Genomic DNA, 23136 nt, shown 5'->3' with positions numbered 1-23136 from the left:
TACAAAACTGTTTTACTGGTGTTATCTGTATTGTGTCAGCAAATGACAAATTAAAAGGTAATTTATTATAGTGGATATGAACATAGGCTATAGAGCTGAACTACTTGAGTTCAAATCCTGGCTGTACAATTTACTAACTGTGTCTTGGACAAGTTTTGTAACTGATGTGTACTGCAGGTTTTCTACCTACAAAAGTAAGGTTAATAATGGTACCTTACTCTTGGAGTTTGAGAATAAGGATTAAACAAGATAATACATGAGGAATCCTTTTAATAGTGGCTCCCCCATTGTAAGCCTCAAAATAAATTCATGGATGTTGTTTTAATTTACCTGATGAAGGCCGTAATTATTTTTGTCTTCAATTATAGGTTTTACTTGTGTATGGATTGGCATTTATGGTTATCCTTCCAGTGGTGGTGGTAAGTTGTAGCTTTTTAAGTTAACGTTAACGTTTATTTGGAAAGGAGATTGACATGTTTTGGAGTCTCCCTATAACATTTTAAATGTATGTTAGAATATTGATCCTTGAATTTAAGAATCTTGCTGGGTGAGACAGCTCACACCTGTGATCTCAACACTGAAGCTGAGGTGGGAGGATCGCTTGAGCCTAGGTGTTTGAGGTTGCAGTGAGCCATGACCCCACCACTGTACTCCAGCCTGGGCCACAGAGTGAGACCCCAACTTAAAAAAAAATTATATAACTATACTATTAAAGGTCTTCTAAAGGTGACATTACTTGAGCATGATAATGTGTATATCCTCCCAATTCAAAAGTTACCCACAACTGAGCAAGCATGGTGGCTTACTCCTGTAATCCTAGCGTATTGGGAAGCCAAGGCGAGCAGATCAGTTTAGGGCAGGAGTTTGAGACCAACATGGTGAAACCCTGTCTCTACTAAAAATACAAAATTAGTCAGACATGCTGGTTGGAACCCAGGAGGCAGAGGTAGCAGTGAGCGAAGATTGTGCTGCTACACTCCAGCCTGGGAGACAGAATGAGACTCTGTCTCAAAGAAAAAAACAAAAATCACGAAAGTTACAATTGAGTTAACACAGATACGTATATACATACGTATACATATACATATGTGTGTATGTATATATGTATAACATACATACATATGTGTATCTATGTATATATATTTTAAATACAGGGAAAACTGTCCGTTATAATTTTATTTTTGTTAGTTATTTGTTTTTAAGACAAGGTCTTGCTGTAGTAAGGTGCTGCAAACATGGTTCTCTGCAGCCTCTACCTCCTGGGTTCAAGCACATCCTCCCATCTCAGCCTCCCAAGTAGCTAAGACCACAAGTGTGTACCACAATCATTTGGTACGCAAATGATTATCCTGCCTCGGCCTCCCAAAGTACTAGGCTTACAGGTGTGAACCACCATGCCTGGCTGACACAGATATATTTAAAGTTTAAAATGAAAGTCTTCCTGTACTACCACCCTCAACTTTGTTTATTTAGGAATCATTGCCAAGTTTGGTGTTTTCTCTTTGGAATCTTTTTCTATACATTCATCGACACACATTCATTTAAAAATTAACCTTTAATGAGATTTTACTGTATGTATGCATTATTCTGTTTTTTTTGCTTAATATATTGAGGATGCAACATATAGAACAGCCTCATTTTTTAAAGCAGCTGTATAATACTATAATATGGAGATACCATTTGATTTTTACCATTTATTACTTTTGTTACTTGTGGCCTTTCTGATCCTGGAGTTCCTTTTAGTCACATAGTGAACCTAATAATTAAGTTGTTTGTTTTGCCTTCTTCAAATGATTGTTGCAAGAATCCAATCATATTAAGTAATATGAATGAAAGTTTCATGTCACTTAAAAAATTACGCCTACATTTGTTTATCAAGTATTTATTGAAGACATGCTATGTGTCAAGAACCAGCTTGGTGCTTATAGCAGTGGGTAGTTTTTTATCCCTTTTTGGTCTTTTTTTTTTTGGAGATAGAGTCTCACTCTGTCGCCGGGGCTGGAGTGCAGTGGCCGGATCTCAGCTCACTGCAAGCTCCGCCTCCCGGGTTCACGCCATTCTCCTGCCTCAGCCTCCCGAGTAGCTGGGACTACAGGTGCCCGCCACCTCGCCCGGCTAGTTTTTTGTATTTTTTTTAGTGGAGACGGGGTTTCACCGGGTTAGCCAGGATGGTCTCGATCTCCTGACTCCGTGATCCGCCCATCTCGGCCTCCCAAAGTGCTGGGATTACAGGCTTGAGCCACTGCGCCCGGCCCCCTTTTTGGTCTTTAAGGAATTTCTATCCAAAATGGTAAATGTTTTAATTATATATATGCAGTGACTTAGGTTAGTGTTTAGGCTTCAGACAGTATAAATATTTGCTAAAGAAGTCACTTGAAATAGCAACAAAGAGGTGCTTATTGTAAGACTCAGGTATTTTTGTTGTTTTATGAATATTTAGAAGATTTGACCATAAACATATCCTGCATCAAACTTAACATTTATCAGGATTTTGTTTTGCTTTTTTTTTTTTGAGACAAGAGTCTCCCTGTCACCTAGGATGGAGTGCAGTAGTGTGATCATGGCTACTGCAGCCCTGACCTCCTGGGCTCTAGCAATCTTCCCACCTCAGCTTCCTGAGCAGCTGGGACTAGAGGCATGTGCCACCATGCCCGGCTAATGTTTGCATTTTTCTTTTTCTTTTGTAGAGACAGGGTCTCACTATGTTGCCCAGGCTAGTCTCAAATTCCTGGACTCAAGCAGTCCTCTCACCTCAGCCTCCCAAAGTGCTGGGATTACAGGCATGAGCCACCTCTCCCAGCCTATCATAGTTTTTATACTTTCTTTCTTAATTTTATTTGTGTTTTAGGGCTCTTGGTGGTATCGCTCAATACGCTATAGTGGAGACCAGATTCTAATACGCACAACACAGATTTATACATACTTTGTTTATAAAACCCGAAATATGGATATGAAACGTAAGTAAACTTAAGTAACTTTGCTATTAATCATATTATTTTGTGACTTATTTATGTGGGGTTTATATATATATTCCTTAACTCTGTACTGGTGAGATTCCATTGTACAGTTTTATAAATAGTTAATTTATATAATTAAAGCTAGAGAAAAATGCCAGCACCCTTTATCACATTTATTAATTTATATTTCCATTGTTCACGTTTACTTATGTATTTCATCAGAAATTTTACCATAAGCCTTATGCGTGCAAGTTTTGTAATACTAGCTAACATTTATTATTTGTTGTATGCCAGACACTGCTAGTTGCTGTACATGTCTTGACTCATTTAATTTTTGCTCTGCTCCCATAAGTAAGTTCTGTTTTTAAGTACATCTTATAGATGAGGAAACTGAGGCACAGAAAAGTAACACACTCAAGAATACACAGTAAGTGATATCCAGGGTTGAACCCAGGCAGTCTGGTTCTTGAGCCTTAAACTATTATGTCATACTGTATTAACTGTAGTAAAAATAAAAAGTCTTAGGTGTGTTGAAAGAAAACTGTTAGAATATTTCATTCCCATTTCTTATTTAAAAATTTAAGAAAAAAATTTTCACTTTCTTTGATTATATAAAGCAAACGTTGTAGTTTATCCCTGGGAGATAGAGTGTTGTCTTTCAGAATGATGGCTCTGCAAAAATCATAGATGCTCCTCCATCCCTCCTTAAAAAAAGATAAAAGAATGTAAGTTTTAAATTGTGTTTCTGGGACCAAAATGGACTTTTCTGTATTTTGAATTTGGCAATTTTACTAATTAGTAATGAGAGAGACTTATGATCATATATGACTGTGTGTGAACAGATCTTACATTTCTGAATGAGTTAATACTACTTTGCCTTACCGAAAATATTACCCTTCCTAAAGCTGGATTGAAATGTTAATACAGAAACTTACTCCCTTATGAAAATGTTTCATGTTTATAATTTTAAGTGTGCTTTTTACCTCAATCATTTTGATTTCTGTTTTTTTTCTGAGGATAGTATCCTCACACAGCTTTGTCAGGAAGCATTGTTTAGCTGGTGGATTTCTTTACACATTCTAGGTTATTTTAGCTGTTTTAGGACCAATTGTTATTAAGTAAATATTTGAGGGTAGTAATAGTAATACCTCACACAAGTACTGTGCTTGCTGTGTGTCAGGCACATATGAAGAAGCTGAGATACACAGATAAGAAGAATATTATCCTAGGTCATTTAACTAGGAAGTGACAAAATACCAAAGTCTGTGCACTTAACTTCTATACTATCCTGCCTTTTGTGAGTACATTACATGAATTTTTTTTTCTCCGAGACAAAGTTTCTCTCGTCTTCCAGGCTGGGGTACAGTGGCGCGATCTGAGCTCACCACAACATCCGCCTCCTAGGTGCAAGTGATTTCTCCTGCCTCAGCCTCCTAAGTAGCTGGGATTACAGGCGTGCACCACTATTGCCTGGTTAAGTTTTGTATTTTTAGTAGAGATGGGGTTTCACCATGTTGGCCAGCTTGGTCTCGAACTGGCTGGTCTCGAATTCCTGACTTCGTGATTCGCCTGCCTTGGCCTCCCAAAGTGCTGGGAGGCATGTAGGCATGAGCCACCACTGGCCTGTGGGTTTTAATCGTGTATTTCCATAAAATCCTCCCGGGTTCCATAATAAAATTTTTTGGAAAATGACAGTGCATATTAGTTTATACAAGGCCTTGAGAAGTCATGTAGTAAAGAAACTTTTAACTTGTTTACATTATTTTCAGCTTTATTTAACCATAGGGCCCCCCTTTTTCAACTAAGTTATTAATACCACACAGAATACTAATGTTCTATAGAAAGTTTCTGTGGAACTTTCAGTGATTTTAGTGCCTCTGGTTGCTTTGGTGTGCTTTATTTGATCTATACTTCTGTTCACTTGTGGTGGTTGATGCTGTGTACATTTTAAAAAGCGAGATGTTACTTTTTTTATGGAAGAAATGAATACTTGTCAGTAGAGTTCAGATAATTTTTAGCATTGTGCATGTTTAGAAAAGTGCTTCACTTTCAAGTGAATTAAGTATCTCAGGAGGGGGAATTAATGAGAATATTTATTTACCTTCATATTTTGTTTTCTTAGGTCTTATCATGGTTTTGGCTGGAGCTTCTGAATTTGATCCTCAGTACAATAAAGATGCCACAAGCAGACCAACGGATAATATTCTAATACCACAGGTTAGGCTAATTTCCCAAATCTCCCGATGAGCAGTTAAATATTAAAGTGAATACTTTTTTTAAAAAAAAACTGTGTTTTTGAATAATTATTTTATTTATTCTAGCTAATCAGAGAAATTGGCAGCATTAATTTAAAGAAGAATGAGCCTCCACTTACCTGCCCATATAGCCTGAAGGCCAGAGTTCTTTTACTGTCTCATCTTGCTAGAATGAAAATTCCTGAGACCCTTGAAGAAGGTATTTGTGATTCTGGTATCTACAGTTTTAGTGGGATGAAGCAGCAGATTTAATTAGACTTAATGGTGTGTATTAGTTTGTACTCCATTGCTCTAAAGAAATACCTGAGACTGGGTAATATATAAACAAAAGAGGTTTAATTGACTCATTTTTCTGCAGGCTGTACAGGAAGCGTGGCTGAGCCGGGGAGGCCTCAGGGAACTTTTATTCATGGCAGAAGGCAAAGCCAGAGCAGAGCAGGCACAGGCAGAGCAGACGTGTTCACATGGCCAGAGCAGGAGGAAGAAAGAGTTGGGGAAGGTGGCACACATTTTTAAACAACCGGGTCTTGTGAGAACTGGATCTTGAGAACAGCACCAAAGGGAGAACTCCGCCCCCCGATCCAGTCACCTCCCACCAGGCCCCACCTCCAGCATTGGGGATTAGCATTCAACATGAGATTTGGGTGGGGAAACAGACCCAAACCATAGCATGGTGGTGCAATGTTTTTTGTTGCTGTTCTTTTTTGGGCAAATAATTGCTCAAGGACTTTTTAAAAAAGAAGTGTATGTGCTACATAATTACTTCACAAATGGTGTGAAGATCTAAGTAAGTCAGATATTTTGGCAGGTGTTAAAATTTAGTGTTTCAAGGTGAGAGAATGCTCTGTATGAGAAATGTTTAGTTAGTTGCAGATCATACAAAAGTTCCTAATGATTTTTTTTTAAACGACTCTGTAAGTTTTTGGAGGGAGCAAAATGGATTTCACAACAACCGACACCTCTCACCGCAGCATCTGCAAGCTTCCTCCAACAGTGGTTAACAATAATGTCTGTTTTATGGTTATTTAAAACTTCATAAGTACTTGAAGCCATGTATTTTGCTTAAAAGAAAAGTAGTTGATTGAGGCAACAGCGTTTCCAGGGATGTCATTACCTCTTTTTCACCAACATTATTTGAATTACAGTTATAAAAGAGTTATTATCTCTAGGAAATAAATGTTCTTTTTGAATGATATCCTACCATCCCCCACCTCCTTTAAGGCAGTAATGCAATTAAATGCTTCTGAAAACAAGGCCATGTGATACTTAGTAATTGGTGATAGGACAGGATGCTTATGGTGGAATGAAGGAGCACTATTTAGGCATTATCATTGGAGTTGCTTTGAAATATTGAATTAACTAGTAATTCTGTTGCTAATGTTCTGTACAGATGCATAAGCATCTCCATTTTTACTTACCTGTAAGAAGCAGGAAACAAATCATTGTTAGGTTGAGTACCAAATCCATAGGTTAATTTGGTCTTAATAGTTAACTGTTATTAAATGCAGTATAAATGAAAGAGTCTCTCTCTTTCTCTAAGTTGCCCTCTTCTTCTCTTCTGTGTCTCTCATCTCTCCCCCTGTATTTAGTTGACATATTTATTTTGACATATTTAGTTGATCCGCCCACCTCGGCCTCCCAAAGTGCTGGGATTATAGGTGTCAGCCACCATGCCTTGTTGGGAATTGGTTTATTAAGCCTAACATTATGATATTAAAAATTTGTCTTTGAAATGTCTCATCTGAGCTAGGGTTTTATGGCTGATTTTTGACATAGTGATACTGAGGAGAAACTCTTCCATTCAATCTGTAAAATTCTGAGATCATGTGAAATATTTGTGGCATAACGTTAATATTAGTTTTGGGTCACAGTGGTAAAGATGCTTTAACTGTAAAATTAAAATGATCTGTTTCAGGTTTTTTATTCTTTTGCAGATCAGCAATTCATGCTAAAAAAGTGTCCTGCCCTACTTCAAGAAATGGTTAATGTAATCTGCCAACTGATAGTAATGGCCCGGAACCGTGAAGGTGAGAAGGAAATATAGTTAATTATGTTATACTTTTTATTGCAAGCATATACAGATTATACTTCATATTTTAGGATTTATGGGTACTCAGTATAATTCTGTCTGCCAGTTCAGTGAACTTTTTTAGTTTTACTCATGGCTTTTCATATTTCTTTCCTGTATTTTCTGTTATTTAAAGTCTATATCACAGCCCACTGTGGGGTTTTTGTTGTTGTTGTTGTTGTTGTTGTTTGAGATGGAGTCTTGCTTTGTCACCCAGGCTGGAGTGCAGTGACAAAATCTTGGCTCACTGCAACCTCTGCCTCCCGGGTTGAAGCGATTCTCCTGCTTCAGCCTACTAAGTAGCTGGGATTACAGGCGCATGCCACCACGCCCGGCTAATTTTTGTATTTTTAGTAGAGATGGGGTTTCATCATGTTGGTCAGGCTGGTCTTGAACTCCTGACCTTGTGATCCACCCGCCTCAGCCTCCCAAAGTGCTGGGATTACAGGCGTGATAATTGTTTTATTGTTCAATTGTTTGCAAAGATTTAACATTTCCTTTTTCTTGGAATAATTTTTGAGTTAGGTCATTATTTTTTTCTAACAGTGAATTTGAAATAATTATTTAACTGATATAATAGTGATTCATATGTTATGTAATTTTTATTAATTAATCATAGACAGCATCTACCAGGGCTGGAGTCCAGTAGGGTAATCATAGCTCACTGCAGCCTCAAACTCCTGGGCTCAAGCAGTCCTTCTACCTTAGCTCTCTGAATAGTTGGAACTACAGGCGCATACCACAGCACAGAGCTAACTTTACGTTTTGTGTAGAGGTGAGATCTCACTTTGTTGCCCAGACTGGTCTGGTTTCCAACTCCTAGCTTTAAGCAATCCTCCCACTTCAGCTTCCCAAAGCCCTAGGATTATAGTCATGAGCCACATGCCTACAGGCATCTAGCCATTTTTTTTTTTTTTTTTTTTTATGGAAGGAAAAGAATGAGGAAATTTGTGATCAGTAATGGAAAGGAATACCCTTAAAAAAGGATAGTGGTATGGTTTGTTGTTACGGGCGATGTTGGTTCTTGTCATGGTGTCATATATTGGTGATACTGATACTGTCTGATAATTTACTATTATTTGAGGTGAGGCAAATAATTTTTCTTTTAAAAATCAATGGTTGTTGCTGGAAAATGTTCATTTGATCAAGTTTGTATATTTTTAGCATCTTCTCTGGTAACTTTTAAAGGAAAATCTTCCATTATGATCCTCAAATTTGAGATAACTGTGAAGGATTTAGTGTGAATTGTGTTTTTTGTGATGAATTCTATACTCCTGAACATGTAAAAAGTCCAGCCCTGTTTCTTTTTTTCCTATTCTTTCTAAGAAAGGGAGTTTCGTGCTCCAACTTTGGCATCCCTAGAAAACTGCATGAAGCTTTCTCAGATGGCTGTTCAGGGACTTCAGCAATTTAAGTCTCCCCTTCTGCAGCTCCCTCATATTGAAGAGGACAATCTTAGACGGGTTTCTAATCATAAGAAGGTAATTCTTTGCTACTTTAAAGTCAGTTTTGAGCAGTTTGTCCTGTCACTTAAAGGTAACATGAATAAAAGTTTTCTGGAAATGGTTACTATGCATTTTTTAGATTTAGAATGTCTTAAGTATTCTAAAACTTTCAGGTGGTTCTGTTAACATTTTCTTGACTAGGTAGCTGTTTTATAGTACTTTACTATTGTAAGTGGCTTTACTATTTTGGAGGTTGGTGCATTTAAACAGTCAACAGTTAGTTCCTTACATTATGTTACCAAAAATAAATGTACTGTCTACTTTCCAGTCATTTTATTCTTGGCTTAAACGTTGGGCAATTGTTTACTGGTTAAGTATGAACAACAAAAACATTTACTAAATTAAAGACTGTCCTTGTTTAGAATATGTAATCTATAGTACAAACATGATAATGAATCTTAAGGTATAACAAAAATTTGTATAAATGAGGAAATACAAGAAACTGAAGTTCAATTCTAGTAGGAGATTTTAAGCATTATTTTGTATATAATAGATAAAGTGAGCAGAGAATAGACATTGGATTTGATAGTATATTAATGTAGAATTAATAAATACATGTTGGAAATTTATATCAGAGTTTTCTGTCCTTCTAAGTACTCATATTCCCCTTAAAATTTGATTATATGCTAAGTCATAATTAAACACCTTAGAATCTGAAAGCAGAGATTTTACATGCCTCATGATCTAATCTGTGTCTTTGAAAGTGAAAAATAACTAGCACCAAAGACCTGGAAAATTAAAGAACACGCTCCTAAGTAACCATTTTGCCAAGACGGGTATTACTGCAGTGACAGCTACATTTTAAGAATAACAAAAATGAGAATATTGTGTAGTAAAACCTTGAAAGTGTACCTTATATTGAGGTTTATTTTTACTTTTGTTAGGTAAAAGTAAAGGTTTATTATTAAAGGTTTGGTAATAGTAAACCTATTAATTGCAATTAAAGGTTTTTGTTATTAAAATTGAAAATTAACTGAGGACATCAATTGACAAAGTTTTTGGTTGAGTCAAGATTCTTATTTTTTACCCTCCAACTTTATTTTTTCTAATTTTAAAAAATAAGCCTGTATTAACTTTATAATTTAAAATTTTTTAATTCAAATTTTCTTGGAGAAAAAGGTCATGAAATGCCATGTGGTTATTTTGTGCTTTGAAATGCACATGAATCAACATTTTTCTAAAAGTTGCTGGATTTTGTTGTAGTTAAGATGTGAGTAATTTTCTTTTTATGAAAAGCTTTGTGAGTTAGGGAATTATGTATTTTCTTTTTTTTTTATTCAGTATAAAATTAAAACTATCCAGGATTTGGTGAGTTTAAAAGAATCAGATCGTCACACTCTACTGCACTTCCTTGAAGATGAAAAATATGAAGAGGTTATGGCTGTCCTTGGGAGTTTTCCGTATGTGACCATGGATATAAAATCACAGGGTAAGTGGGAGGTTTCTCTGTTGAACATTGCTTCCCTTTTGATAGATTGGTTCTCATTTATTTGACTCAGGATTCTCAAAACACTGTACTTAATAATAGGACTTGTTATTAGACTTTGCAGAACTGTAGTTTACCTGTCAGATTTCCTGTGTTGGAAAATGATTTATACCTAATAGTTTGAGAAAACTGATAGAGTCTTACTTTTATTATCCTCATAATGGGATGAAGTCTGAGAACTCTGTTCTGTAGTTCAACTTTTAGCAATTTCTTAACTTTACAAAGAATGGTGAAGACTTCCAAGCATGATAAAAGAATGAGATATTTGAAATATATTATTAGTATGAAAGAAATAGCTGCTTAGTTGTAAAATTAAATTTGTAAAATCCAACTTGTTTATGTTAATTAAATGTTGAAAATTACTATGTTTTATGCCACATTTCATGTGTTTTTCTTACCCTACCTCTATATTTTCTTTGAGGGAAAAAAATAAAGCCTATTTTTCTGCCTATATAATTGCCCTGTGTTTCTGTTTCAATATCTGAATGGTCTTAGAATACTGAAAGAATTAGAGACTATCTGCTCCATTCTTCCATTGTGGTGGTGGTCTGAGCTTTAACATTCGCTAAGTTACCATTATGAGAACATTCTTTTAGTTACCGAGAATACAGGGATGTATTAATAATGGTTTCTGTCTTTATTTTATTTAGTTATTTATAAATAATTTTTGAGATAGGGTCTCAGTCTGTCGTCCAGGCTGGAGTGCAGTGGTGCGACTTTGGCTCACTGCATCCTCTGCCTCCCAGGCTCAAGCAATCCTCCTACCTCAGCCTCCTGAGTAGCTGGGACTACAGGTGCACACTACCATACCTGGCTAATTTTATTTTTTGTGTTTTTAGTAGAGACAGGGTTTCACCACGTTGCGCAGGCTGGTCTCGAGCTTCTGGGCTCAACTGATCCACCGGCCTTGGCCTCCCACAGTGCTGTGATTATAGGTGAGAGCCACCGCGCCTGGTTTGTGTCTTTAAAGAGAGCTTATTGTCTAGTTGAAGCAATAGGATTAAAAACAAGATAAGGCCTGGGCCCAGTGGTGTCACGCCTTTAATCCCAACACTTTTGGAGGCCAAGGCAGGGGGATCACTTGAGCCCAGGAGTTCGAGACCAGCCTGGGCAACATGGTGAGACTCTGTTTTTATAAAATTTAAAACACACACACACAAACCAAGATAACATATGCTAAGTGTTAAAATGAATGACACAGACATTGTACCATTTATTTATACAGCAAATATTGAATGCTGTGCATTCTTCTAGGTCCTGGGGAAGCCGTGGTAAGACAAAGCCTCTCCTTATTGAGCTTGTATTCTAATAGGAATTGAGGAGAGGTAAATGGCTCCCAAAGATTGGCATAATTGGTAAAGGAAGGCAGTCAGTGCAGTTTGGTTTCAGTTTGACTGGAGTGTAGCATACGTGTTATGAAAACTTGGTTTGTTGGCTGGGCACAGTGGCTCAAGCCTGTAATCCCAGCACTTTGGGAGGTCGAGACGGGCAGATCATGAGGTCAGGAGATCGAGACCATCCTGGCTAACACGGTGAAACCCCGTCTCTACTAAAAAATTCAAAAAACTAGCCGGGCGAGGTGGCAGGCACCTGTAGTCCCAGCTACTCGGGAGGCTGAGGCAGGAGAATGGTGTAAACCCGGGAGGCGGAGCTTGCAGTGAGCTGAGATCCGGCCACTGCACCCCAGCCTGGGTGACAGAGTGAGACTCTGTCTCAAAAAAAAAAAGAAAACTTGATTTGCTTTGGTGAGGAGTTGGGGTTGCCTTGTGGGGCCACGAGTTTTCAGACTTTAAAAATACTAATGTAAAAGCTGTATTTAGGACTGTGCTGATTTAATGAAACTGTCCAAATAAAAATTTTGGTACTTAAAAAGATACTTTTTGATATTAAGAACTGTTAAAAGTACACCCTTTTCTTTCTTTCTTTTTTTTTTTTTGAGACAGTCTCGCTCTGTTGCCCAGGCTGAAGTGCAGTGGCACTATCTTGGCTTACTGCAACCTCCACCTCTAGGTTCAAGTGATTCTCCTGCCTCAGCCTCTCCAGTAGCTGGGATTACAGGCATGTGCCACCATGCCCAGCTAATTTTTGTATTTTTAGCGGAGATAAGAGTTTCACCATGTTGGCCAGGCTGGTCTCAAACTCCCAACCTCAGGTGATTCACCCACCTTAGCCTCCCAGAATGCTGGGGTCATAGGCGTGAGCCACCATGCCTGGCCAAAAAGTACATGCTTCTTAGAAAAATGAATATTAGAAGAGATTTTCTTATAGGAAGTAGAAATTTAAGAGTGTTTAGCCTCACCGATAAATATTACCATATGTTCCACTCCATAGCATCTTGTATAGACAGTTTATTTATATTTTTACAATGCTGCCTAATTATCTAATAATGGTGCTATAGTTGATGAAGGAGGAGTAGAAGAAGTATAGAAGCAGGAAAGGGGCATCTGCATGATAGTAACGCTGGAGATGGTGGATCTCCTTCCCTACCTTGCAATAATCTGTAATAGAATCTCTTGTAGTCCTTTTCTTCACTTTAAAGCACCAAACAGCAGGTCAGCATTCATGTGGTTATTTCACATGACGTGCTCGTGCACATACAACTGTGCAAAATGCAAAATGTAGATGAATATGTGGCCCAGATTTGATTTTTGATAATAGAGACTTCCAGGGTGAAGAAGGGATATTATACCCTTTGTTGATACCCAGCTGCTGCACCTTATAGCCAGTAATTGAGATAGCAATTGTAGATTATTGGAGGTCATTCTTTTCAACTGATGATGTGTTAGTAAATGCCAGACCAATATGAAAAGTAAACGTAACAAACTTAAAATTGTAGGTAAAAATATATAAGAAGAACTATCTTACAGATAAAATCTGTAGAAAAAATAAATTAATGATCACAATTGAATGAAAGGTATATTTGAGTTATTTTTATTTATTTTGTTTTATTAACTTTATAGTAGAGTTTTTGGGGATATGTGTGAGAAATGTGGTTTTAAAAATTAAATAATTGCAAAAACATGTATTTAGTACCATTTATTGAAAAAATACTTTTTCAAAAGTGCTTTTTAGTGTAAAGAGGATATATTTGTTCCTGCCTTTAAAAAAATAAGTCTCTTTTGTGTGGTTAGGAATACTAGTTGTCATTATTATATTCAGACAGACATTGATCATACAGGTAAAATCTTGTGAATGTAAGGTTTGCACAGTTTAATAGGGTGACAGAACCCCATTTTTATGTCACTATGAGAGAACTGTGTTATGGTAAGTCTCACATTATACTGTGTTTTCAAAAACCTGGGTTTGAAGCTTAGCATGCGAATGCAGGTGTTGTGTGGGTTTGGGTTTGGGTATTTTACTTTATTTCTGAACCTCGGTTTCTTTTTGTGTGTTTTTTTTTTTTTGAGCCGGGGTCTCACTCTGTTGCTCTGAAGTGCAGTGGCGCTCTCTTGGCTCTCACTGCATCCTCCACCTCCCAGGCTCAAGCTATCCTCCACCTCAGCCTCCCGAGTAGCTGAGACTACAGGCTTGCACCATCACGCCTGGCTAACTTTTGTATTTTTTGTAGAGACAGAGTTTTGTGATGTTGTCCCACTGATCTCGAATTCCTGAGCCCACGCCATCCGCCTACCTTGGCCTCCCAAAGTGATGGGATTACAGGCATGAGACACCACGCCTAGCTAAACCTTAGTTTGTAAAAGTTTCTAAGTAGTTTCTATACTTTGTAGAGCTATTTTAGAGATGAAATGAATTATTAAAAGCATCTACTGGAGAGCCTTATACAGAGTAGTCAGTTTTTTTTTTTTTAACAAATTTAAAATATAATATGCTTGAAATACTGAAGTGCCAAACTAATTTAGGTAAGCCAAGTTTTGCTGTTTGCATTGACATAGAACTTGATTTTTATGTTTTGCTGTTTTTTTTTCTTCCATCTTAACAGTGTTAGATGATGAAGATAGCAACAACATCACAGTAGGATCCTTAGTTACAGTGTTGGTTAAGTTGACAAGGCAAACAATGGCTGTAAGTAGTCTATCTGTATTTTTGTGCTTTAAGAGTTGTGTGTCAAGGCTTTTATATTTATTTCCATCATTCTCAAAGTCAAAACTGTTGTAATACCAAGATCTAATTTTACAAATTCTATTAACTCTTTTGAAATTTTCAATTAATGTTCATGAAACAGTTTTCACATACACTAAAAAAACCTGGAAAATAGTCCTTTGTGTGATAGTTTAATTCTCTATAAAACATAATCATAGCAAAGTAATGTGGATATAGTTCTTAAGCGGTGAAGTGCTATACAGAAGTTGTTACTGATAAGAATTTCATCACATTTCTTTTTAGTCAGTTCTATAGAGAATTGACTCTTTTATTTATTTATTTATTTATTTATTTATTTATTGAGACGGAGTCTTGCTCTGTTGCCCAGGCTGGAGTGCAGTGGCCAGATCTCAGCTCACTGCAAGCTCCGCCTCCTGGGTTTATGCCATTCTCCTGCCTCAGCCTCCCCAGTAGCTGGGACTACAGGCACCCGCCACCTCACCCGGCTAGTTTTGTTCGTATTTTTTTTTAGTAGAGACCGGATTTCACCCGTCTCTAAAAAAAAAAGCTGGGGTAACACAAGACAAGTTAGCCAGGATGGGCTCGATCTCCTGACCTCATGATCCGCCCATCTCAGCCTCCCAAAATGCTGGGATTACAGGCTTGAGCCACCGTGCCCGGCCGACTCTTTTATTTTTCATTTCAAAATTTAAGAATTACAATAAAAATAACATTTTTTTTTCCTGATAATGTGAAACATTTATGGTGTCTGGAAAAAATTTAGGCAATGCAGAAAGTATAGGAAGAAACTAAAATTACCCGAAATTCCACCACTTCGAGATGATTCGTTTTGAGGCTCATCACTGTAATGTAGCCTAATGCATGTATACCTGTAGAGCTAAATGATGTTTTTGTCATGGATCCCTTCTCCCATTTATTTCCTTCCTTCCTTCCTCCCCTCCCCTCCCCTCCCTCCCCTCCCTCCCCTCCCCTCCCCTCCCCTCCCCCTCCCCTCCCCCTCTAACTTTTTTGTTTGTTGGAGTATCATTCTTGTTGCCCAGGCTGGAGTGCAATGGCGTGATCTTGGCTCACTGCAACCTACATCTCTTGGGTTCAAGTGATTCTCCTGCCTCAGCCTCCTGAGTAGCTGGGATTACAGGCATGCACCACCACACCTGGTTAATTTTTGTGTTTTTAGTAGAGATGGGGTTTCACCATGTTGACCAGGTTGGTCTTGAACTCCTGAACTCAGGTGATATACCTGCCTCAGGCCCCCAAAGTTCTGGTATTACAGGAGCTACCGTGCCCAGCCCATCTCTCATTTTCTTTAGGAAAACCCCTTGTGAGCCTCAAAATGACCAGAATGCATAATCTTGTTGTTTTGTATCTTCTCCTGTCTTTCTCCATGCTCATATTTACCATCTGGATCTTTATAGTGCCTATGTACATATATGCACTTAAATGTAGATTGGTACTTGTCTCATGCTTTTTTGTTCAATCCGGTGCAATCATTTTGCATGTATTTCCTTCATCTTCTTTTTTGAGATGGAGTCTAGTCCTTCATCTTTTTTGAGATGGAGTCTAGCTCACACCCAGGCTGGAATGCAGTGGTGCAATCTCAGCTCACTGCAACCTCTGCCTCCCAGGTTCAAGTGATTCTTCTGCCTCAGCCTCTCCCTAGTAGCTGGAATTACAGGCACATGCCACCACGCCCAGCTAATTTTTGTATTTTTAGTAGAGATGGGGTTTCACCATGTTGAACAGGCTGGTCCTGAAATCCTGACCTCAAGTGATCCACCCACCTTGGCCTCCCAACATGCTGGGGTTGCAGGCGTGAGCAACTGCGCCTGGCCTATTTTATTTTTTGTTGAGACACGATCTCACTGTGTTACCCAGTCTTGAGTATAGTGGTGCAATCTTGGCTCACTGCAACGTCCACCTCCTAGGCTGAAATGATTCTCCCACCTCAACCTCCTGAGTAGCTGGGACCACAGGTGTGTACCACCATGCCTAGCTAATTTTTTGTATTTTTAGTAGAAACGGAGTTTCTCCATGTTGCCCAGGCTGGTCTCGAACTCCTGTCCTCAAGTGATATGTTTGCCTCAGCCTCCGAAAGTCCTGGGATTTACGCATGAGCCACCATGCCTGGCCTAATATATGTATGTATTTTTTTTTTTTTTTGAGACGGAGTCTCGCTCTCTCGCCCAGGCTGGAGTGCAGTGGCCGGATCTCAGCTCACTACAAGCTCCGCCTTCCAGGTTTACACCATTCTCCTACCTCAGCCTCCCGAGTAGCTGGGACTACAGGCGCCCACCACCTCGCCCGGCTAGTTTTTTGTATTTTTTAGTAGAGACGGGGTTTCACCGTGTTAGCCAGGATGGTCTCGATCTCCTGACCTCGTGATCCGCCCGTCTCGGCCTCCCAAAGTGCTGAGATTACAGGCTTGAGCCACCGCGCCCGGCCTATATATGTAGTTTTAAATAGAGATGTGGGTCTCTGTAGGTTGCCTAGCTGGTCTCAAACTCCTGGGCTCAAAGGATCCTCCTGCCTTGGCCTCCCAAAGTGCTGGGATTACAGGCATGAGCCACCATGCTTGGCTCTCAGTTTCTTTTATTTATATTTTCTCCTGAGTCAACTGGTAGAGACTGAAGTATTTTTACTCAATTTATTCAACTAGTGGTAGATTTTAGCCTTTTGCGCTGAGGTTTTTGAGCATCTGCAAGAAATATATGCCACATTTATATCCCATGCCTAAAATTGCTTGTAGGAAAAACATATGTATTTTTTTCTTATAGAGATGGGGGTCTCACTGTGTTGGCCAGGTTGGTCTTGAGCTCCTGACCTCAAGTGATCCTACCATTTCAGCCTCCCAAAGTGCTGGGATTACAGGTGTAAGCCACCAAGCCCAGCTTGAAAATCATATTTTGTAGTAGGATATATTGAATCCAAGATGTTGGTTTTATTATAGCAAGTGATAAGGAAGCATTTGTCGTGGACTCTGGGTGAGAGAGGTGCCTCCTGGGAGAAGAGGAACCGAAACCAATGCTAAAATTGGGTTTAGAATCCAAATCTAGACTACCCATATCCTTTGGACTTCCCAGCCTGAAAAATGAGCAAAAATTTGTTCTGGAGTGATTGGTAGAAAAAAGAATGGAACTGCCCTTGAGTAAAGAAAAAAATTGTTTTTATCTTCCCATTCTTGTATGAACTGTCCCTTGGAGTAATTAAGTAGCAGAACCCAGCTAATAAGTGAAAGGAGGAAGTTATGATAGAATTAGACTAGGGAATGGCAACCTTTTTCTTTAAAGGTCCAGATAGTAAGTATCTTAGGTTTTATAAGTGATACAGTGTTTGTAGCAACTACTGAACTTACAAATGGGTGTGGTCATGTTCCAGTAAAGCTTTGTTTTAAAAAGCAGGTGGCAGGGCAGGCACAGTGTCACAGCTACTTGGGAGGCTGAGGTGGGAGGATCATTTAGCTCAGGAGTTTGAGACCAGCCTGTGCAGCATAATAAGACCACTGTCTTTTTAAAAAAAAAAAAAAGGGGGGGGGGCAAGTGGTATGGACTGTTCGGAGTTGACGTTGACTTCTGAATTAGGCTGTCTTTATTGTATAGAGCCTAACAATTATAACTGTTTTTACTTGTTAGCTTTAATAATTCTAGGGAGTTTATTAAACACAGTCTGTGTGTCATCTTCTATATAGATGCTTACTGGGATTTAAATCCTAAATTTATCGGTTCCGTACTGATTCTAAATGGATTGTATGGTTAGTGGATATAGCTTTAGGATATGTAGATTTTCTTGGTGATTTTTTTTTTTTTTAATAGATGTGGGGTCTCGCTATGTTGCCCATGTTAGTCTCAAACTCCTGGGCTCAAGCTGTCCTCCTGCCTCAGCCTCCCAAAGTGCTGAAATTATAGTCATGAGCCACCGTGCCCCACCTGTGATGATTCAGTTCTTAGTCTTAGGTCTCAGGTCCATTAAGTAGTATCACTGACAATAGTGAATAAACTAATACTAGTCTCAAGGGGTTTTTTTTTTTTTTTTTTGAGACGGAGTCTCACTCTGCCGCCCAGGCTGGAGTGTGCAGTGGCTGGATCTCAGCTCACAGCAAGCTCCGCCTCCCGGGTTTTACGCCATTCTCCTGCCTCAGCCTCCCGAGTAGCTGGGACTACAGGCGCCCGCCACCTCGCCCGGCTAGTTTTTTGTATTTTTTAGTAGAGACGGGGTTTCACCATGTTAGCCAGGATGGTCTCGATCTCCTGACCTCGTGATCCGCCCGTCTCGGCCTCCCAAAGTGCTGGGATTACAGGCTTGAGCCACCGCGCCTGGCCAAGGGGTTTTTTTTTGTTATTGTTATTTTGCACATCACACTGACTTACTGTCATTTTAATGCAGAAAATAGTATACTCATAACATTAAAATACTCATGTTTGCTTGCTATTAGAATAAAAGTGAAATTTTAAACAAATATTTTTACTGTATGTATCCTTACTCCATTTGTAAACTTGAGTAGACTGTACTTTCAAAACTTGTTCAAGACAGATGTGAGATACAAGGTATCTACTTGCATATGCACACAGTCATCAGCTAGTAATTGATAAACATCTCCTCCTCCTTCCTCAATTATAGCCAAGTTAAAAATACTTTAAAAATACAGTTTGAAAGATTGCTTTGTCTGAAAGATAAATATAGGTTGACAGATTTTGTATTTCTCTTCTTGCTACCCCCTAGGAAGTATTTGAAAAGGAGCAGTCCATCTGTGCTGCAGAGGAACAGCCAGCAGAAGATGGGGTAAAAACTTGGGTTTCCGAAGCTGTCTTTCCTAGTGAAAGAAGTATTTTATTTACTTCTCCAGTTGACTTATATTGCTCTGGGAGAGTAATTCAGTTTAGCCATTTCCACCTAAAAATTACTATAACCTTCAATTGAATATCTATTGCTATAACTTACAAGTGTGACGTGTTATGATTTACAGCAGGGGGAAACTAACAAGAACAGGACAAAAGGAGGATGGCAACAGAAGAGTAAAGGACCCAAGAAAACTGCTAAATCAAAAAAAAAGAAACCTTTAAAAAAAAAACCTACACCTGTGCTATTACCACAGTCAAAGCAACAGAAACAAAAGCAGGCAAATGGAGTCGTTGGGAATGTAAGTTTATTATTATCGTTATTATCATTAAGCTAAGATATACAAACACTAAAATGATCAAATCTTATGTGTACAGCTTCAAAAGTTTTACATATTTATGCACCCGTGATACCCTAGAAAGCTCCTTTGTGCCCTTCTCAGTCAGTGAGCCCTCCACCCATCTCCCCATCCCTCTACCTCCCACTATTCTGTCTGTAATTGCCATAGATTAGTTTTGCCTATTCTTAAAGGTCATATAAGTGTCATATTTTATGTATCACTCCTTTCATTCAGTGTTATGTTCATGATAATCCCTCTATTTGTAGCAGTAGTTAATTCTGTGTGTGTGTGTATATGTGTATAGTATTTCATTGTACGAATATACCACATTTATCTGTTTTGTGGTTGTTGGACATTTGGGTTGTCTGTAGTTCTTAATCTAATATGAATAAAGAGTGCTATGCTTATTCTTACACATGGCATTTTGTGGACAGTCATTTTCCACCTAGCAGTGGAATTGCTGGATTATAAAGTAGGTGCATGCTTAACTCATTAAAAGAGCCTATTTTCCAAAGTTGTACCATTTTATGCTCCTACCTACAACATACGTGAGTCTTTTGTTCTACATGCTCACCAATACTTGGTTTTACCAGTCTTTTAGCCATTTGGTAGATCTGTAGTGATGTCTCTTCATGTGGTTTTTGTTTGCATTTACCTGATGGCTAATGATGTTGAACACCTTTTCATGTGCTTGCTGGCCATTTGGATAACTTCTTTTTCTATTGGGTTGTTTGTCTTGTTACTGAATTTATAGGAATTCTGTATATATTCTGGGTAAGAGTCCTTACATTTTTACTCTCTTATTGGTAGCTTCTAATGGTTCTTGCTTTAATGAGATCAATTTCATTAGTCTCTTTTTTTCAGCAATGAGGTCATTTTTCATCAATGGCTAATGCTTCTGTGTCTTAAAAATTAAGACATCCTGACTGCTCCAAAGTCAGGGAGTATTTTTCTGTTTTCTTCTGGAAACATTACCTTAGTTGATAAACCTGTCTTGAATAACTTTTCATGAATGGTGCAAGGTAGGGGATATGAACCACTTACACCATCACCATTCATTGAAAAGGTCATTCTTTCCTCAGTAAATTGTAATGGCACTTCGTTGTAAAACAGATGACACTGAGCCCAACAAGGCTGCTGCGGCCTGACTGTCTCCTCTCTGGGCAGGGCATCTCTGAAAAAAAGGCAGTAGCCCCAGTCAGGGAATTATAGATAAAACCCCACCTCCCTGGGACAGAGCACCTCGGGGAAGGGGCAGTTGTGGGTGCAGCTTCAGCAGACTTAAACATCCCTACCTGGCAGCTCTGAAGAGAGCAGCGGATCTACCAGCACAGCATTCAAGCTCTGATAAGGGACAGACTGCCTACTCAAGTGGGTCCCTGACCCCCATGTACCCTGACTGGGAGACATCTCCTACAACAGATACCTCATACAGGAGAGCTCTGGCTGGCATCTGGCAGGTGCCCCTCTGGGACAAAGCTTCCAGAGGAAGGAACAGGCAGCAATCTTTGCTGGTCTGCAGCCTCCGCCGGTGATACCCAGGCAGACAGGATCTGGAGCAGACCTCCAGCAAACTCCAGCAGACCTGCAGCAAAGGGGCCTGACTGTTAGAAGGAAAACTAACAAATAGAAAGCAGTAGTATCAACATCAACAAAAAGGACGTCTACTCAAGAGACTCCATCCGAAGGTCACTGATTTCAAAGACCAAAGGTAGATAAATCCACGCAGATGGGGAGAAATCAGCCCCAAAAGGCTGAAAATTCCAGAAACCAGAATGCCTCATCTCTAAAGGATCACAACTCCTTGCCAGCAAGGGAACAAAACCGGATGGAGAATGAGTGTGATGAACTGACAGAAGTAGGTTTCGGAAGGTGGGTAATAACAAACTCCTTCTAGCTAAAGGAGCATGTTCTAACCCAATGCAAGGAAGCTAAGAACCTTGAAAGAAGGTTAGACGAATTGCTAACTAGAATAACCAGTTTAGAGAAGAACATAAATTACGTGATGGAGCTGAAAAACACAGCACGAGAGCTTCGTGAAACATTCACAAGTCCCAGTAGCCAAATTGATCAAGCAGAAGAAAGGATATCAGATTGAAGATCAACTCGATGAAATAAAGCGAGAAAACAAGATTAGAGAAGAAAGAGTGAAACGAACAAAGCCTGCAAGAAGTATGGGACTCTGTGAAAAGACCAAATCTGTGTTTGATTGATGTACCTGAAAGTGACGGGGAGAATGGAACCAAGTTGGAAGATACTCTTCAGGGTATTATCCAGGAGAACTTCCCCAACCTAGCAAGGCAGGCCAACATTCAAATTCAGGAAATACAAAGAACACCACGAAGATACTCCTTGAGAAGAGCAACCCTAAGACACGTAATTGTCAGATTCACCAAGGTTGAAATGAAGGAAAAAATTTTAAGGGGAGCCAGAGAGAAAGATCGGGTTACCCACAAAGGGAAGCCCATCAGACTAACAGCAGATCTCTCGGCAGAAACCCTACAGTAAGCCAGAAGAGAGAGTGGGGCCCGATATTCAACATTCTTAAAGAAAAGAATTTTCAACCCAGAATTTCATATCTAGCCAAACTAAGCTTCATAAGCGAAGGAGAAATAAAATCCTTTACAGACAAGGAAATGCGGAGAGATTTTGTCACCACCAGACCTGCCCTACAAGAGCTCCTGAAGGAAGCACTAAACATGGAAAGTAACTACTGGTACCAGCCACTGCAAAAACATACCAAATTGTAAAGCCCAAATCGACAGAATACACATTCTTCTCAGCACCACATCGCACTTATTCCAAAATTGACTGCATAATTGGAAGTAAAACACTCCTCAGCAAATGCAGAAGAATGGAAATCATGACAAACAGTCTCTTAGACCACAGCGCAATCAAATTAGAACTCAGGATTAAGAAACTCGCTCAGAACTGCACAACTACATGGAAATGGAACAACCTGCTCCTGAATGCCTACTGGGTAAATAATGAAATGAAGGCAGAAATAAAGATGTTCTTTGAAACCGATGAGAACAAAGACACAATGTACCAGAATCTCTGGGACACATTTGAAGCAGTGTGTAAAGGGAAATTTATAGCACTAAATGCCCACAAGAGAAAACAGGAAAGATCTAAAATTGACACCCTAACATCACAAAAGAACTAGAGAAGCAAGAGCAAACAAATTCAAAAGCTAGCAGAAGACAAGAAATAACTAAGAGCAGAACTGAAGGAGACAGAGGTACAAAAATCTCATCAAAAAAATCAATGAATCTGGGAGCTAGTTTTTTGAAAAGATCAACAAAATAGATAGACCACTAGCCAGACTAATAAAGAAGAAAAGAAGAATCAAAAAGATGAAATAAAAAAATGATAAAGGGGATATCACCACTGATCCCACAGAAATACAAACTACCATCAGAGAATACTATAAATGCCTCTACACAAATAAACTAGAAAATCTAGAAGAAATGGATAAATTCCTGAACACATACACCCTCCCAAGACTAAACCAGGAAGAAGTCAAATCCCTGACTGGATCAATAATAAGCTCTGAAATTGAGGCAGCAATTAATAGCCTACCAACCAAAAACAGGCCAGGACCAGACAGTTTCACAGCCGAATTCTACC

At 38.9% G+C, this 23136-nt stretch overlaps 1 protein-coding gene across 1 annotated transcript in view; it reads left to right on the top strand.

Annotated features, from left to right (window-relative positions):
* The window catches only part of SEC63 (SEC63 homolog, protein translocation regulator), a 91167-nt gene that overhangs the window by 48106 nt on the left and 19925 nt on the right, over positions 1-23136 (top strand). Inside the window, exons 7-16 of the mRNA XM_033234782.1 lie at positions 369-419; positions 2849-2957; positions 5080-5174; positions 5279-5411; positions 7147-7239; positions 8607-8761; positions 10067-10214; positions 14212-14294; positions 19050-19109; positions 19294-19467. Coding sequence (XP_033090673.1) covers positions 369-419; positions 2849-2957; positions 5080-5174; positions 5279-5411; positions 7147-7239; positions 8607-8761; positions 10067-10214; positions 14212-14294; positions 19050-19109; positions 19294-19467 — 1101 coding nt within the window. The remainder of the gene's footprint in view (positions 1-368; positions 420-2848; positions 2958-5079; positions 5175-5278; positions 5412-7146; positions 7240-8606; positions 8762-10066; positions 10215-14211; positions 14295-19049; positions 19110-19293; positions 19468-23136) is intronic.

Source organism: Trachypithecus francoisi, unplaced genomic scaffold (genome assembly GCF_009764315.1).
Source record: "Trachypithecus francoisi isolate TF-2019V2 unplaced genomic scaffold, Tfra_2.0 Lachesis_group15, whole genome shotgun sequence".
In the NCBI taxonomy this organism is placed as follows: Eukaryota; Metazoa; Chordata; class Mammalia; order Primates; family Cercopithecidae; genus Trachypithecus; species Trachypithecus francoisi.
This window is presented reverse-complemented; position numbering and strand designations above follow the sequence as displayed.